The sequence below is a fragment of the Miniopterus natalensis genome, chromosome 12, assembly GCF_054644295.1.
Source record: "Miniopterus natalensis isolate mMinNat1 chromosome 12, mMinNat1.hap1, whole genome shotgun sequence".
NCBI classification, from domain to species: domain Eukaryota; kingdom Metazoa; phylum Chordata; class Mammalia; order Chiroptera; family Miniopteridae; genus Miniopterus; species Miniopterus natalensis.
The window spans coordinates 39,744,019-39,759,777 of record NC_142092.1 but is presented as its reverse complement, the minus strand read 5'-3'; the positions used below and the strand labels follow the sequence as shown (position 1 = coordinate 39,759,777).

At 33.4% G+C, this 15,759-nt stretch overlaps 1 protein-coding gene across 4 annotated transcripts in view; it reads right to left on the bottom strand.

The window, feature by feature from the left end:
* VPS13A (vacuolar protein sorting 13 homolog A) overlaps window positions 1-15,759 on the bottom strand; it is a 163,136-nt gene that overhangs the window by 68,911 nt on the left and 78,466 nt on the right. For all 4 annotated transcript variants that reach the window (XM_087822709.1, XM_087822708.1, XM_087822710.1 and 1 more), the window contains exons 35-44: window positions 14,945-15,086; window positions 12,311-12,438; window positions 11,809-11,978; window positions 10,637-10,854; window positions 9,389-9,621; window positions 5,040-5,132; window positions 4,330-4,686; window positions 2,917-3,018; window positions 1,462-1,617; window positions 1,037-1,292 (exon numbers count right to left, since the gene is read on the bottom strand). In XM_087822709.1, coding sequence (XP_087678835.1) covers window positions 1,037-1,292; window positions 1,462-1,617; window positions 2,917-3,018; window positions 4,330-4,686; window positions 5,040-5,132; window positions 9,389-9,621; window positions 10,637-10,854; window positions 11,809-11,978; window positions 12,311-12,438; window positions 14,945-15,086 — 1,855 coding nt within the window. The remainder of the gene's footprint in view (window positions 1-1,036; window positions 1,293-1,461; window positions 1,618-2,916; window positions 3,019-4,329; window positions 4,687-5,039; window positions 5,133-9,388; window positions 9,622-10,636; window positions 10,855-11,808; window positions 11,979-12,310; window positions 12,439-14,944; window positions 15,087-15,759) is intronic.

The window sequence follows — 15,759 nt, the reverse complement described above, 5'->3', positions numbered from 1 at the left end:
AAATAACTAATGAGAAGAATTATTATAAAATACAAGAAAACTGATCTTTGATTTGCTGTTGTAATAACCAGAGCTTAATACCTTCTGACAGTCATTGGCAATTACCAAGGTAGCTACAATTTTTCCATTTTTAATTTTTTCAGCAAACAAAATTTTATACAAATGTATGTAATGTACACACATACACTGTATTGAGGGATGAATTATTTACATTATTTACATTACCCCCCCCAACTCCATTCCATGAAAATGTTAGTTCAAAAACAAACAGAGGTAAAACTGACAAGAAGAATTCACTGCCAATGCTTGGACAACACCTGAAACCTAGCCACTGATGAGCATCATTTCCTGACTAGAAGACAGCGCTAGCTGTCAGTTTTGGTGCTCCTACCCAATATCTCATTAACCTTTCAAATGTGCTCCACCTTAACTAATTAAACGTTGAAGTTATCAAAAAGTGGTGTGGGTATGGCTTTGGGACTATTTAACTTACAGTGAGTAGATATAATGATAATTTAAGAATTTATTTACTTTCACTTCTTATGAAAATGAAAAACTTCTGGGAATCAGAAAGGCCCCCAAAAATGTCCACTTCAATAAGCATAACATAAAACCATTTACAAACCCTTAATCATTCAAATATGTCATTTCCATAAACTCAAACTTTATTTTGAATTCACTCAACTGCACTGGTGGAATACTACCTAGTTATACCAAAGGTAGTTAAAAAAACAACAATCACCAATAGCTATAGTCTGTAAAAGCTGAGTAAGAATGAGATCTAGTATTTTTTCCTCCCCAAAATATAAAGCAGTGCGTTACCATCCTCTAAGAAAGCAGTGAATAAAGAAAGTTAGAATTTGGCATACAAAAATATAGTGACAATAGTAATGAAAGTCCTGCAAAGGAAGAAACAAATCCCCAATCTATTAGGAAGGGGATAAAAAAACTTGTAAGATATCATAAATGAGTAAAATGGAACATAAAATATAACTTAAAAGAAATTAAAGCCCCAGGAAGGTAATTTATCACTTACTAAGGAGAATGAAGAAAAGTTTGCTGCTTAGGCTGGTCATTGCATTGAAATGATCATTGTCTTTTGTTCGGACATAATCCATACTTAAACTTTCCTCATTTTTCAATACATATGATTTTGCTATTGGAACATTGAGCACACTGAAAGAATCACTTGGTGAGACAGAGATGGTAAGTCCAAGAGAATTCAAAATCATAAATGGCGCTAGATCCCTTATGAAGACAGCTGAAGATCCAGTGGCAGCTTCTGTAAATGCCTAATAAGGAAGAGTTATAAAATAAAGTGAAATGTGGACAACTACATGTCAAGCAGAGCACTAATGAACAAATGACAAATAACTAACTTAATAAAAAACGTTTTATTCAAGAAAAGGGTTAACTCAGACTAGTACAGCCACATTTAAAGTTTCAAATGTCTTTTCTTACCTTGGCTAAATTATTTAACATTACAAGACCACATTTGGATAATGTAATGTTTAGTTGGTCTTTTGAATAGAAACTGATGACAGTTTTATATTCTGGCACTCTGTAATCTTCTTCAGTATCTGACTCAACAATGGCCTGTTTTGCTTTCTTTTTCATCTAAAATGACATGTAAATTATAGAAATATAAGGAAAATTTGTTCCTAAGAGCACAACATAACTCATTTTGCAAAGGAAAAACAAACTTTAGAAAAATCCCAGTAACATTAGAGAGAGTAAACATTTTTATCAGTTCCACTGCCTTATTGGAATTACTTGGACATCAGCCAACTAAGGTCACATAACACCGGAGCAGTATTAAGGGAAGAATTCTTCTCATCCTCAGTGATACTAAAATGACAGGCACATTTTAGTACAAAAAAACACTACGCCATAATTATTAAATGCAAGTGGCATCAGAATGAAAATGAAAAGTGCATACTTCATAGCAAGTGAAAATTCAGAGCAAAAAAAGCCATTTACTCTATTGGTCATGGTAGAAATAAAGAACAGAAGATCAGGGACTTAAGAAGTCCAACAACAGTTGTAGAACAGTGCCACGAGAACCCAGAACTCATGAGAAACAGTACCATCTACCTCTTTTTAGGATTCACAGATCCAGTGCCCATGTATGTTTCAACCTAAAAACCACCAAATAAGTTCCTTTATCCAAATCCTTCGTCTGAAATATGTGGAAAATCAAGTGTAGTGATCTAATACAAAAAGCTGGTGATGCCAATCTAGTCACTTTTGTTGTTACTTTAATTGGCTTTAAAAACCACTGAAAATCTGTCTGCAGGTTGACTGAATGGTCATTAGGGAGGAAACATGCCAGCTATTCCATAGTCTTCTGCTTCACAAGCACAATTTCATCATCTAAAGGTCCTGATTCTTACAATTACATATATATTCACAACATATTTCAAATTAATAATAATATATTTTCTTCCATATACACATCTTTCAGTAGACAAAGGAAACACAGGATAAACAACAACCTATAAGATGCTAGCAGCATTTTAATATGAGTGGGGCCTCTGCAGCCAGAATTGCAACCCACCTCCTCCACTTTCAAGGTATTATTACTTTAATGAAGCCCCTCTCTTGTCTGTCCTCTCACATGTTATAATGACATTAAAAACTGTATATTCTTCAGATAGTTATTACAAGGGTGAAAGTAAAAGTACGTCATTTAGATAGTGTTTAGTACATAATAAATGTTATATAATTATTTGTATTTGAAAAAGCAAAGGAGGGCATTGGCCTTGGGTTTGAAAATTTACATCCACCAGATCAAACAGGGAAGCATGCAACAAGACTAATAATGAGAAAGTTGAGCTTTGTTGTGATTAAAATTAACATGTCTTACGTGGTGTAGATATCCTCAATTTTTACATAATATTTAGACTTCAAATATACCTTGATCCCAAGATTCCATGGTCTAAAATCCTCAGTCTGATCAATTTCTAAGGGTTCAAGCAAAGGTTCCCATACACCAAACATTTCATTGTAATAATGCACCTATGGAGAGAATTTTTAATTTTTTAAATAAGGCATTCTGGTGTTTGCTAAAATGTTCTTCCATGTTATTTCCCACTACCATTCCTTTTGGCATGGTGCTATTTCTCCTATATGAAAACCATACTACATGCCACTCAGTTTCCTACACACACGCCCTCAGCACTTTCTTTACCTGGTTACTTTCATAGTTTAGTCTTCATAATTTAATCCAGATTAAACTCTCTTTCAATCATGATTCCTTGACTTCCAGGCCAGGTTAAACATAAGAGACTGTGTTTGTCTATCATATATTATTGCCATTTTTTAACATGTCTGTCTACCTCCACTGACTTTTCAAAAGACTTTGAAAGTAACATAGGATTCAATGAGTGTTTATTTATTTGAATTATCTGAAATTACTGGACAACCTAGATTAAATCCTTTGGAAAATACACAAAATTCTAGCCAAAATTTGAACAGTTGTAAGCTAGTCAGTCATTTCCATATTAATATATAACTGTATCAATACAAATAATAGAGCAGCTTATAAATCTCAATTTTTTTAAATAAAAGATAGATCATCAGATTAGTTTCCACTGAACTCAATTAATAGTTTAAACCAAAGTATCTCTGGGGAATGATTATATATAAATTCTGAAGCAAAATATACACTGGTTCAAAGTAAATATTTCTTGTATAAAGCACTCTCACAAAAATTTTAAAGATCTTAGTGGATTCTCACGCGAGTATAAAGACTCTGCATTATATAGAAGTATAAGACATATCCTTCTAATTCTTTATATTACTCTTTTAGAAGAGATTCAGAAATAGTTTATTTTTCTTTTAAAGGAAGGTATTCAATTTAATTCTTAAAAATAAGAATTCTGAATCTAATCAATAACTCTCTATTAATATATCACGTTTAAGTTGATAAAATCAACTGAAATATAAACTTAGTGTGGATATGTAGTCTAAAAGTAATATACAGCAGATCCTCAATAACATTGTTTTGTTCACCACTGTTTTGTTATAACACTGATGAGATGTAGGAATTTAACTCTTGTTCATATCAATTAGCTACAGTAAAACTGGTTTTATGTCATGTCCTTTTGCTTAAAGTGACAGAGCCTATCAATGACACTAAGTGAGGTCGTAGTGTACACATAAAACTATACCAAAGGCATAGATTTGAAAAACTTCCTTCCACAAGTTTTGCGAGCCAACATCATATTTATAATATGCTTAATTTAAATATTTAAATAAGATTTTCAAAATATTCCATGTGTAGCATTATTTGTTATAAAACCTAGAAAAAATACTACATATACTTACTTCTAGCTCAAGCTGACAGTGGAGATTTATGAGGGAACTCCAGTTTTTGCCTTCCCCTGAAAAACGTGATTTTGCCAAAAGCATAGGCACTGTTCTATGACCAACTCCAGCCTCAAGAACTACAAAAATAGAATCGATGTTCATTTTTATTCTCTCTCCTTGGGGTACCAATTCAGTTGTGGGAGCTATGTTTTTAACTTCATCTGGTTCTTCAAGAAACCACATTTTTAAAGTCTTCGTATCCTTCTTTTCCCATAAATGTGCTGTAGAAGAAGCAGTTTCTTGTGGGATGGTTTCCTTAGTTGCATAAAGTGCTGAAGTTATGGTAATCACAGTATTTATGATAACTGGTGAAACCTAAGGAAAAAAATGTAAACTAATAAAAAATCTACTGATTCAACCTTTAAAAATACATACTTCAAAGAAAATTAAATTTATTTGCTGAAGGATCATGAGTAATTAATGTGAAGTAATAATATTACTACCATGAAATAGCAAGTACAATTCACTGCCCACAAAAATTTTTTGATTATAACTAATTTCAATTAAGATATTTACATGAATCTTACAGATATTAAAATATTTTAAAAACACAGCTGTTTTTGTTTATATAACAATTAAAAATTTTGCTATAATAATTGTTTATTTCTAGCTTTAATTTTTTAAAAAGTTCACTAAATATCTAAATGACTGACTACATTTTAACTTACCTTTAGTGTCAGAGATTTTACTGATATATCAATCACCTGTGGATCTCCACCTATCTGAGTAGCTTGATAGAACAAGTCACAGGGCTGTAAAACCTATAAGAAAAATCAATAACACTAAATTACCATTGTTCTTAAAATACTTTTATTTAAAGAACTTCCTAATAATAGCTAACAATATTAAATAAACAAGTTAGTCAAAACTGTTGAAAAATAACTGACTCAATAACCCACTTCTTAATTATCCTCTTTACTTATAATAGCAAGTATTAATATTAGCAGTATTAATAAAACAATATGTAGGATTTCTTAAATATGCTTAAGCATAGAAATATATAAAACTTGTATTACATATTTTATTTTACTTACTAAAATAAAAACTTCAGCATGGTATATTTTCCATTATAAAATTAGAATGAAATAAATTAATCTATATAGATAAAGCTACAAAAGATGAGACAAAAAATTATAAATACATTAGATTTACTAAATAATCCTTAATGTAATTATAAATTAACTGAGTTTTCTCTAACTGTGGTAAGCAGGGTTCTGTCCTCTAGCACCCAGTGACTGATATTCCTCACAAACACAAAATATATTCACCTCCTCCTAAGGTTCCTAACAGTCTTATTCCATTAGAGCCCAAAGTCCAAAATCATATTATCTAAGTCTGTATCTCATTGTACATCTATCTCATCTATTTCTCTCATTGATTCAAAAATCCAAAATCTCATCTATTTCTTACTAACTCAAAGTCTGAAACTAAATCAGCTCCAGGTGCTGATGAAATTCTTGGGTGTAATCTATTAAGCACAGCTGCCAGGGCACAATTTCTCTCCCTTTATGGAACTGTGAAACTTAGATGAGTCACCTGCTCCCACCATTCCCAACACAGAATGGTGCGACAGACAGACACAGGATAACAATTACAGATATTCCCGTTCAAGAGGAGGAAATGGAAGGCGAAAAGGAGTCATTTGTCCAAAATGTTCTGAAATCCAGCCAAGTAAATTCGTTTCTTGATTAGGTTTCAAAGCCTAATAACAATTCTCCGTGGTTCTCATCTCCACCCTGAGTCATCCTTCCTTCTTTACAACAGGTTTCTTTTTCTTTTTTTTCTTGGTTGGTGGTTTTTCTGAAGCGGAATAGTTTTATCGTCCTGCTTCCTGCCAGTAGAATATTACGGGTCCAAGAGTCTCTTCATTTTGTACTCCCCGCCCTCTCAGTCTGTGCTGGCAGTGTTTCTGCTAAAATAATTTTCTCAAGAACCTTAAGGGTCTTCTGCAGATTTCATGAGGTTTTACTCCATTAGTTTGGTTTTACTCCAAAAGCCACAATTACAGATCTTTTTTAGGTAATCATTGCCTCCTGCTGAGACAGCTGAGGGGTGACACCCTTATGATTCCTACAGTTTCTCAGGTTTGATTCAGAAAATACATAAAAGAAACACACAATAATCTCTTGAAAGGGCCCTTTGTTGTGACTGAACACTATACTTTTTTTTTTTTTTATCTGAGATTTAGTAAAGCCTTTAGGCTTTCTCTATCATTCTCCTCAAAATTCCTCCAGCTTCTGTGTACTACCCAGTTCCAAAGCTGCTCTCACATTTTAAATAATTGCTACATCTTATTTCTGGTACAAAAATCTGTGTTTGTCTCCCATTGCTGTATAACAAAGTACCATAAACTTAGAAGCTTAAAACAACACACATTTATTGTTTCCTCATTTTCGTGGGTCAAGCATCTTGCTGAAATCAGGTATCAGCTGGTTGTGTCTTTATCCTGAGACTTGCCTGGGAAAGATCTGCTCCCAAGCTCATTCAGGTTGTTAGTACAATTCATTTCTTTGTGGCCCTGAAACCGAGATCTCCATTTGCTTATGCTGTCAGCCAGTGACTGATTTTGACTCCTATCGGTCGCTCACGGGCTCTTGCCATGCAGCCTTCTCCACAACAGGGCAGCTTGCTTCTTCAATGCCGGCATTTTAAAAATTAGGTTAGGCCCACCCAGAATCTCTCTCTTTAGTTAGCTCTAAGTTAACCGATTAGTAATCTAATTATATTCATTGGTCCTGTCCACACTCAATGGGAGAGGACTATACTGGGCACATGTAACAGGGGTTAGAAATCTTCAGGACCATTTCAGAAATCTGCCTACATTAAAAATGAAAAATAAATCAGGGAAAAAAATATGGCAACCAAACCCATTCTCCAAAAAAAATCACATTAAAATCTACCATTATTCTAATAAATCAGCAAATTAACTAGTATGTGACTTAAATATTCAATATATTATTTCTTGAAACTTCAGGGATAGGAAATTATAGCCACATTACAATACATAATTCAAGATTTTCAACACAAAATTTGTGTTATATCTTCATCTTACGGAAGGCAAAAAACAAAAACAAAAAATACTATTATAAATACAGATAAAGGTTTCTAACTTGGTGTGGTGAGGGACTGGGTGGAAGGAGAAAAAGGGACATCTGTAATATTTTGAACAATAAAAAAAAAGAAAAAAAAAGTTTCTAACTTGAATATTTTTAATTGGCTTTTTCTTTTTCGGTCTCTTCCCAAAATAAATATGACCGTATGCTGTGCTCCTTATTCAGCTCCTATATTTTCAAGTCTAGTTAAGTCACCTAGGATTAAAAATGCAGCTGATCCAACGTGCTAGGGCAAAACTACATTACAGTCCAAGCTGTCCATAACACAGTCCACACAGGTAAATTTAAAGATGTAGAAACGTATCTTTAAAAATGGAATTATTTTCCTATTAGTATTATTTTATTGTCTCCAACTACATCCATTGTAATTTTAGTGCTATTTTAATTTTTTCTTACTACTCTAATTCTCACCATACTGCTCCCGTTTTATGTGATTTTAGATATTGATGCGTTCTTTTCCTGCTGCTATTGCTTCCCCTTCAAATAAACAATCTTAGGCTATCCAACTATCCAAGCCTACAAGAGCTTACCATAAATTCCCTACTTTACAAACACTATCTTGGTGGTGGGAAGACTGCCTCAAGTTGAGAACCACAGAACAACATGAAAAAAGTCAGCATATATAAGTATAGATGTTGGTACATGGATAGACGTAGGGTGGGAACTTGTGCTCTCTGGAGCCCAGGTTCTCTGCATATGCTATACCTTCATCCTGAAACACACTCCCATAACTCCCCTGCTTCTGTTCAGTTGGCTAATACCTACTCATCCTTCAGACATCAGCATAAATGTCATTTCCCAAGATACCTCCTCTATTTACATTCATCCAGACCAAGAGAAGTCACATATAGACTCAACAAAGAAAACTACCACCTAAAGATCCTGGATTTTGAGCTGAGACCATATCCCTTGAGGTGGAGGTAAGAAAAGTCAAACATGGATTATCAGTGTGGGCAAAGGACGAAACCACTGAGTGGATTGTGAGAAGAACCTCCAGTGTCCTGGTATCTATTCTTTTCTTCCACAGTAATTAATACAAGATTTATCTGGGCACAAGGTAACTGAAAAAATAAGACCACATTCTCCAACCATTTTTGCAGGTAGGTATGGTCACATAGCTACGATGATGCCGAATGATGTAAATAGAAGAAATATGTATAAAATTTCAGTCATCAACTAAAAGAGAATCATAAGTATGCCCTCAGCTTTCTATACCCTCTCTGTTCTTGAAGAGCCATCAGCCTTACAAACTATGGAATTATAGCTTATATTTCTATGTTGATAATTTTTAGAACATTTATGCTTCTATTATTCCTGTACAAGACTAAACATTTTTATAAGTGTTTTATAAGACTAGGAGTCAGATAGTTAACTTGAAAAGATGTCTTCGAAGAAATAAATTTTAATCAGTTATGAAGAGGAGGAAGGCCAAGCGGTTGCTAGAGTAAAATACAAATGTGAAGTATGTCAAAGCAAATGGCTGAGGTTCAAATACATCCCATGGAGAAAAGCAAACACAAACCTCTGAGCAAAATGTCCAGATGGGAGAAAAATATGAAAAAAATAAAATTGCAACAACATCTCAAACAAGTGGTAGACAGTCTTCAAGGCCTAAGAGCAGTGTGGAACTGACATGGATAGAAAGTCCGATTAAGGTGTCAAGAAGTGTGAAGATGAAAGCGGCTTCTTAGTGACACTATTCCCACAAATACATAAGACAATGAGGAACAATTGGAAGAATGAAAAAGACTTTCAAAGTGGTGTAATAATAATCCAGATTAGGCTCTCCAAGGAAAAAGAAAGTACTTTATAGGAAAAGGTTGGAAAGTCTGGAGGTAGATTCCTAAAGTGGTACATACTAAATCCAGAACAGTTTACAATTAAGCAGATAATAGTAAACTCACAGTAGTGATTCTGTCTTTTCTCTTGACTGGAAGAAATGGGCATGCTCTCAGTTCGAGATCTTTAATAGCAGCAGTCATTGTATTGTGTTCAAGGTCACCCTTCCAACAAATTTCACATTGTGTTGTAATGACTAAGGCAGGCGCATCATTTCTCGTCATATCAGCCACAAAAACAATTTCAGGATTTTTAATAAGAATATTAATTTCCCACTTTTCTTGTACCTGTGTAGGTACTAAAATAGAAATAAAAATAAATGAATAATTTAAAATATTTATAAATCTTTGCCATACATATTTAAGAAAAATTTATTATTTATGGGAAAATTATTTTCATTCTAAGTAGGAATGAAATAAAGGAATTTGAGATCCCAAAGGTATCTATAGCAACTCTCTTAGTGTAAGATTTGAAGAAGCTATAATCATATAAGTAGATTTAAAAATGTGGGAGGGGGAAATTTTAAAATTAAAAAATTAAAATGTGGGGGAAATTTTCCACTATGTAATGGTAAAACTGAAAACTAATCCAGTTTCTAACTTTCAACTTGACACTCTTTCCACTATACCACCATAAATGAAACATGTAAAAGATAGTGGAAAACTATAAATAAAACAAAAATAAGAGTATTTCAAGTTAAAATACTATCTTTAATAATGAAAAGGAGTGGTTGGTTCATTATTTCTCTCTGCTGGTTTTCCTCCAAAAAATTCTTTCAAATTACTGTCTGCAGAGAAGTACAAGTACTTATTCTAATATAGATCTCATTAATTTTTGAACCCAATATATAGTCACACCTTGAAAAAGATGCAAACTGCACAACCCAACACAAAGTACATGTTTTCCTCATACCTCTGAAAAATAAAGATTTTAATTTATTAATTCACTTAATCTCACCAACTAGAACAGCTATTTTCAACCTTTTTCATCTCGTGGTACACATATACTAATTACTAAAATTCTGCAGCACACCAAAAAATATATTTTTTGCCAATCTGACAAAAAAAAAAAAAAAAGGAATAATTTTGATTCATTCATACTGAATGAAGACTGTTGTGTTGGTTATTGTCATTTTTTTTATTTGACAATCTAAGGGAAAAGAGGTCAGTGCCTCTGACTAGTCAGCTACTACATGTTTTAAAAATTCTTGTAGCACACAGGTTGAAAATTGCTGATCTAGAAAGCTAATCAAAATAAGTGCTATTGTAGCACTTCAGTAACACAGATATTAAATATTTTAGTTAATCACTAACCTTCTTCCTTAGTAGTCCATGCTTGAACATTGGTTTCTACAGCAGTGCCTGTGGTGTAGGCCTCAAGAAAGACATTTACAACTGTCAGTAGAAATTCCACACTTGCACAGATATATGTTTCCTGAACGACTAAATCAGTCACCCAACCATCTCTGACTTTCTTATACTTTACATCCATCATGTCCTTTTGGTCAAATCCAACTGTCAGTCCTATCATTCTGAAAAACACAATAGCAATTCCTATGAGTATCTTAAAAATAACTAAACACACCAATAAAGCTCAAAGACCTCATCTCTTTCACTGACAGCCAACCATCTTCTGAAGTCATTTTTCATAGGAAGACCTCAAAGTACTCCAAATAATAGATTTACAGACTAGAGCATAACTGTTTTACAAATTAGGAAGTGTATGTGTCTTTAAGAAATTATCAGAATTTTAAATCTCAGCATATTTTTCCTCTCAATTTTTCATGTATTTCCCATTAAAATTTGAATGAATTGATAATTTTGAGAATATAAATTTAAAAAATCAAAATAATTACACTGATTATTTCTATTTAACTAATCTATCAACCATCCAGAAAGAGCAGCACATAACTGAACCAAGACATTTTATGTCTTTATTTATTTATTTATTTACTTTAGAGAGAGGGGAGACAGAAACATGGATCGGTTGCCTCCCATATGCACACCTGACCAGGAACTGAACCAGCCACCTTCTGGTATATGGGACAATGCTCCAACCAACTGAGCCACATCAGCCAGGGCATGAACCAAGACATTTTATTTTATTTTATTATTTTATTTTATTATTTTAATTTTAAAAAAAATATATCTTTATTGATTTCAGAGAGAGGAAAGGACAGGAGAGAGAGAGAGAGACAGAAACATCAATGATGAGAGAGTCACTGATCGAGCCCACAACCAGGGCATGTGCCCTGACCAGGAATCGAACCCCGATCACCTGGATCCCAGGTCGACGCTCAACCGCTGAGCCACGCCCGGCCGGGCGAACCAAGACATTTTAAATGTTGACTGAGAACCATGACTCAACTGAATTGAAGCTCTGAAGATCTTAAGGGTGAACCCAAAAAATGAACATGCAACTTTGGGAATTAAGTTTTATAAAATATATCAACCATTTCTCAAGTAAAAACTCAGAACACTATTACCTAGGAGTTGCCTTCTTGACATGAGGCCTTTTATCATCTAAAATGCAGTTTTTTAATGAAAAGGAAGAAAATGTTGAGTCATCTGTATACATTTTTAAAGTACTTATTATATTCTCCAACTTAAATTCAGCAAGTGCCAGAGAAGGATCTCGAATGTCTTTAAAGGAAGTCTGTGGAAGAGAAAATCAATACAAGTTTTACACTAAAACATAAATACAAAGCATTTTTAAAGATATGAGCTGCCACATTCTCTGTCTCCAAAGGGCTCACTAAGAAAGGCCAAAAAATATATTGACTTTAATTTAAAATTTTATTTTTCACATCACTGGCTATAGCGGAAATGGTTAAAATTATTTTATTATTAAAGTGAAAAAAGATCCATAATTTTTCTCACAGAAACAGATACTCCAAAATATACATGAAATATTACAACTATTATTTTGATAAACATTCGCTATATAATTTTCATCAAGTGCAAAATATATTTTTCTCCTCAACTTACCTGTTCAGGACTTGGACTATATAGTACCATGGTGAGATAATCAGTTCTGAAACTCATATTTAGTGTTGTCTTAACTTGAGAGGCACGTGAATATATTTCTACCACAGCAGCTGTCACTACAGTTGTTCCTTGAAAAAATTAAAGTTATTGGATAAAAGAAAAAAGTCAGAATTATTAATTAAATGGGTATAGAAAAGGAGGAAAGTTACAGTAGCAAAAAAAGCAGCCACGTTATATTAATTGTTGAAACTCGGTAATGGGTACATATGGGTCCACTAACTTACTCCTATCTACTTTGGTGTCTGTACAAAAATTTCTAGAAGAGAATGAATAAAATAATAATATATTTAAATGTCTATCTTTCATTCTGTCCATTTTAGACATTATCTTTGCACTCCCTACTATTTTAAGTCCTTACCACTTATTTCCTCCATCAGCCCCATCTTCCTGTTTCCAGCTTTGGTCAGTTATGTCTTTACTACTATGTTAATATGACTAATAACATTTACATTCTTATTTACAGAGTAAGTCGTCCATGTCTGGGTTAATTACAGCTATGTAATAATTTTAAATGAAGATACTAATAGTTCATTATAATACTTCCTCTGCTACTACATTACAACTAGTGCATCTCTCAAAAAAGAGGGAATCTCTTCTCACATTCTAACAATGGCTCAAAATCATGCAAAATTTAATCCACTTCTGCACCAGACTATACAGTATAGATTTCTCCCTTCTTAGGAACACAAAGCATGTCCTCCTCTCCATATTACTTATGTAAGGTAGTTATTGTCACTCCCCCTTATCCCCAGTTTCACTTTCTGTGGTTTCAGTGACCTGAGTCAACAAAGGTCTGAAAATATTAAGTGGATAATTCCAGAAATAAATCCTAAGTTTTAAATTGCACACCATTCTGAGTAGCATAATTAAATCTATGTCATCCCCACTCCATCCCGCCCAAGACACGAAATCACCCCTTTGTCCAGCATACCCATTCTGTATATACTACTTGCCTGTTGGTCAATTCATAGCCCTGTTGGCTATCAAACAGACTGTCATGGTATCGCAGACTTGTGGTTCAAACAACCCTTATTTTACTTAATAATGGCCTCAAAGCCATTCACATAACTTTTTCTACAGTATATTGTTACAATTGTGCTATATTATTATTGTGCCTAATTTACAAATTAAATTTTACCACAGGTATGTATATATAGGAAAAATCATAATATACATAGCATTTAGTACTACTCAGTTTCAGGCATCCACTGGGGGTTTTGAAAAGTATCCCCCATGGATAAAGGGAAAATTACTAAAATTAATTCCTCTTCTACATATATTATAGAATTTATACCATTTTTTTTTAAGACAGTCTTCCACTTTTTTTCTTCAAGTATTCTGAATTCCTCTTTAATGAAAATGAAGTACTTTTTACTACAGATTCCAGTAACAGAAAGTTTTGAGATTCCTTTTCAGTGTACTCCTGGGTAGGCCCACTGTTTCTGTATTTCATGTTTTCCTCTTTCCTGAATTCCTTGTTTTGCTAAAATATACTTTGAAACTAATTTATTGAGGAATGGGTATAAAATAAGTAAACTTTGTGGGACTAAATATCTAAGAATTATTGTTTTCACATTTGGATGATGGTTTGGCCTTATATAGAAGCCTACGTTCAAAATCCTTAGAAATTTGACCATATGACTCCATTGTCTTTTATCATCCATCCATTCCATCCATCCAGTTTTGTTGATAAATCTGATTCCAATTACCTATTCTGTTTATGTTGGTTACTTTCATACTCAGGTTCTTGTGATTTTCTTCACATCTCCCCATTTATATTTGACAGTAAAGGACTGAGTTGGTCATTCTAGCAGGGCAGGGTGGCGTTTCCTGCAATGTTATAAATGTAGGGCTGTTTGTGTGTGAGGATTCTCCTTGACTAAAAAAGCTGTGTAAAAATCTCAGGGCAAGAGTGGGTCTTATGAGCTAGTAGGTTGCACTTTAAGATAGGTAGGTTTGGGGATCTCCCAAAATGCCAGAATGAGAACTTTGTTCTTGTGAAGCAAAATCATCCCAGCAGCCCAAATTGATCTAATTCTCTGTCTGTACTGGTGCTAAACTTAGAACCCAATCAGGTTCCACATAGCACACTATAGCCAACATTGGATGCACAGACTTTCTGAGTTATGGTTCCTTCTATTCTGTTCCTTCCATCTAGCCTTCATATATTTGTTGAAATCCATAATTTATTCATGTTTGTCCTCTCCGGACACCTCTAGTATTTTAATACGCCTATTATCAATATAAAATAGCCCATCTGGGATAGATGCTGCACTAAAAATAAGGGAGAAAAGGAGGTAAGGGAAGAAAAACTGAAAAAAGGGACCTACAGGGAATTTGGGATAACAAGAATAAATATCAAGGCTTTTTGTCACAACAGGACTCAGGATTCTGAATCAAAGTAAAAATCAACAGAATGACTAATGATGAATGACTTAGAGATACCTGAATGGGATTAGATAATTCAAAAAGATTTATAAATCTTATTTTACCCAAAACTAGAAATAGAGAATGGAAGGAAAGAAGAGAAGTGGGGGTTATGGGGGGAAAAAGAATTTAAGATCAAGAACATACCTCCTGAATGATGTGAAGCATTATTAACACCACTACTCTGATCTTTCGGTCCTGCTAGTGAGGCACTATCACCTCTTTCATTCCATATATTACCATATAATGTTTTGAAGATAGTTGTTATATCTTCTTGACTAAGAATGAACTGTTTAAAAAAAAAGATTTGCTTATTTTAATATTACTACTTCATATAGTAATAAATTCATATACAACAAAAATAATTTTCATTTCAATCCTCTACAAAACCAATTTTTACACATGAGATATTTCCACTAACTGAATATTTAGTTTTAAATAACCACATGATTTTTACTACCTTGTGAAATACAGAATGAAATTAAATGCCAATATCCATGAAGCTATGAATGATGAACTATTTTTGTTACAACTTACCAACTGCCTTCTTTTGGTTAGTAAGCAGCTCAATTTATAAATATAGGATAATAAAAAATACATTTGTATAATGAAAAATAGTTCACAATGTGTTTTACACAAATTACTTTATTTGAACCTCACAAGCCCTAGGTGTAAAGAATATAATCCTCATTTTATAAGAAGTTGAGACTTAAATGGTTTAATATCATACTTTAGTCCACTTAACAAACTTAACACAAAAACTAAAAACCCCATGTGCTTGGAATTTAGCCTAAAATCACCAGCACAGGACCTGTCCTGAAAGCTGTGATGGTTAATTTTATGTCAATTTGGCTGGCTCACAGTATCCAAATATTTGGTCAAATATATTCTTAGATGTTTTACACACACACCATATATATGATGCTACAGACCATCTACAAATGCCCAGCTGCCTTCTGGAG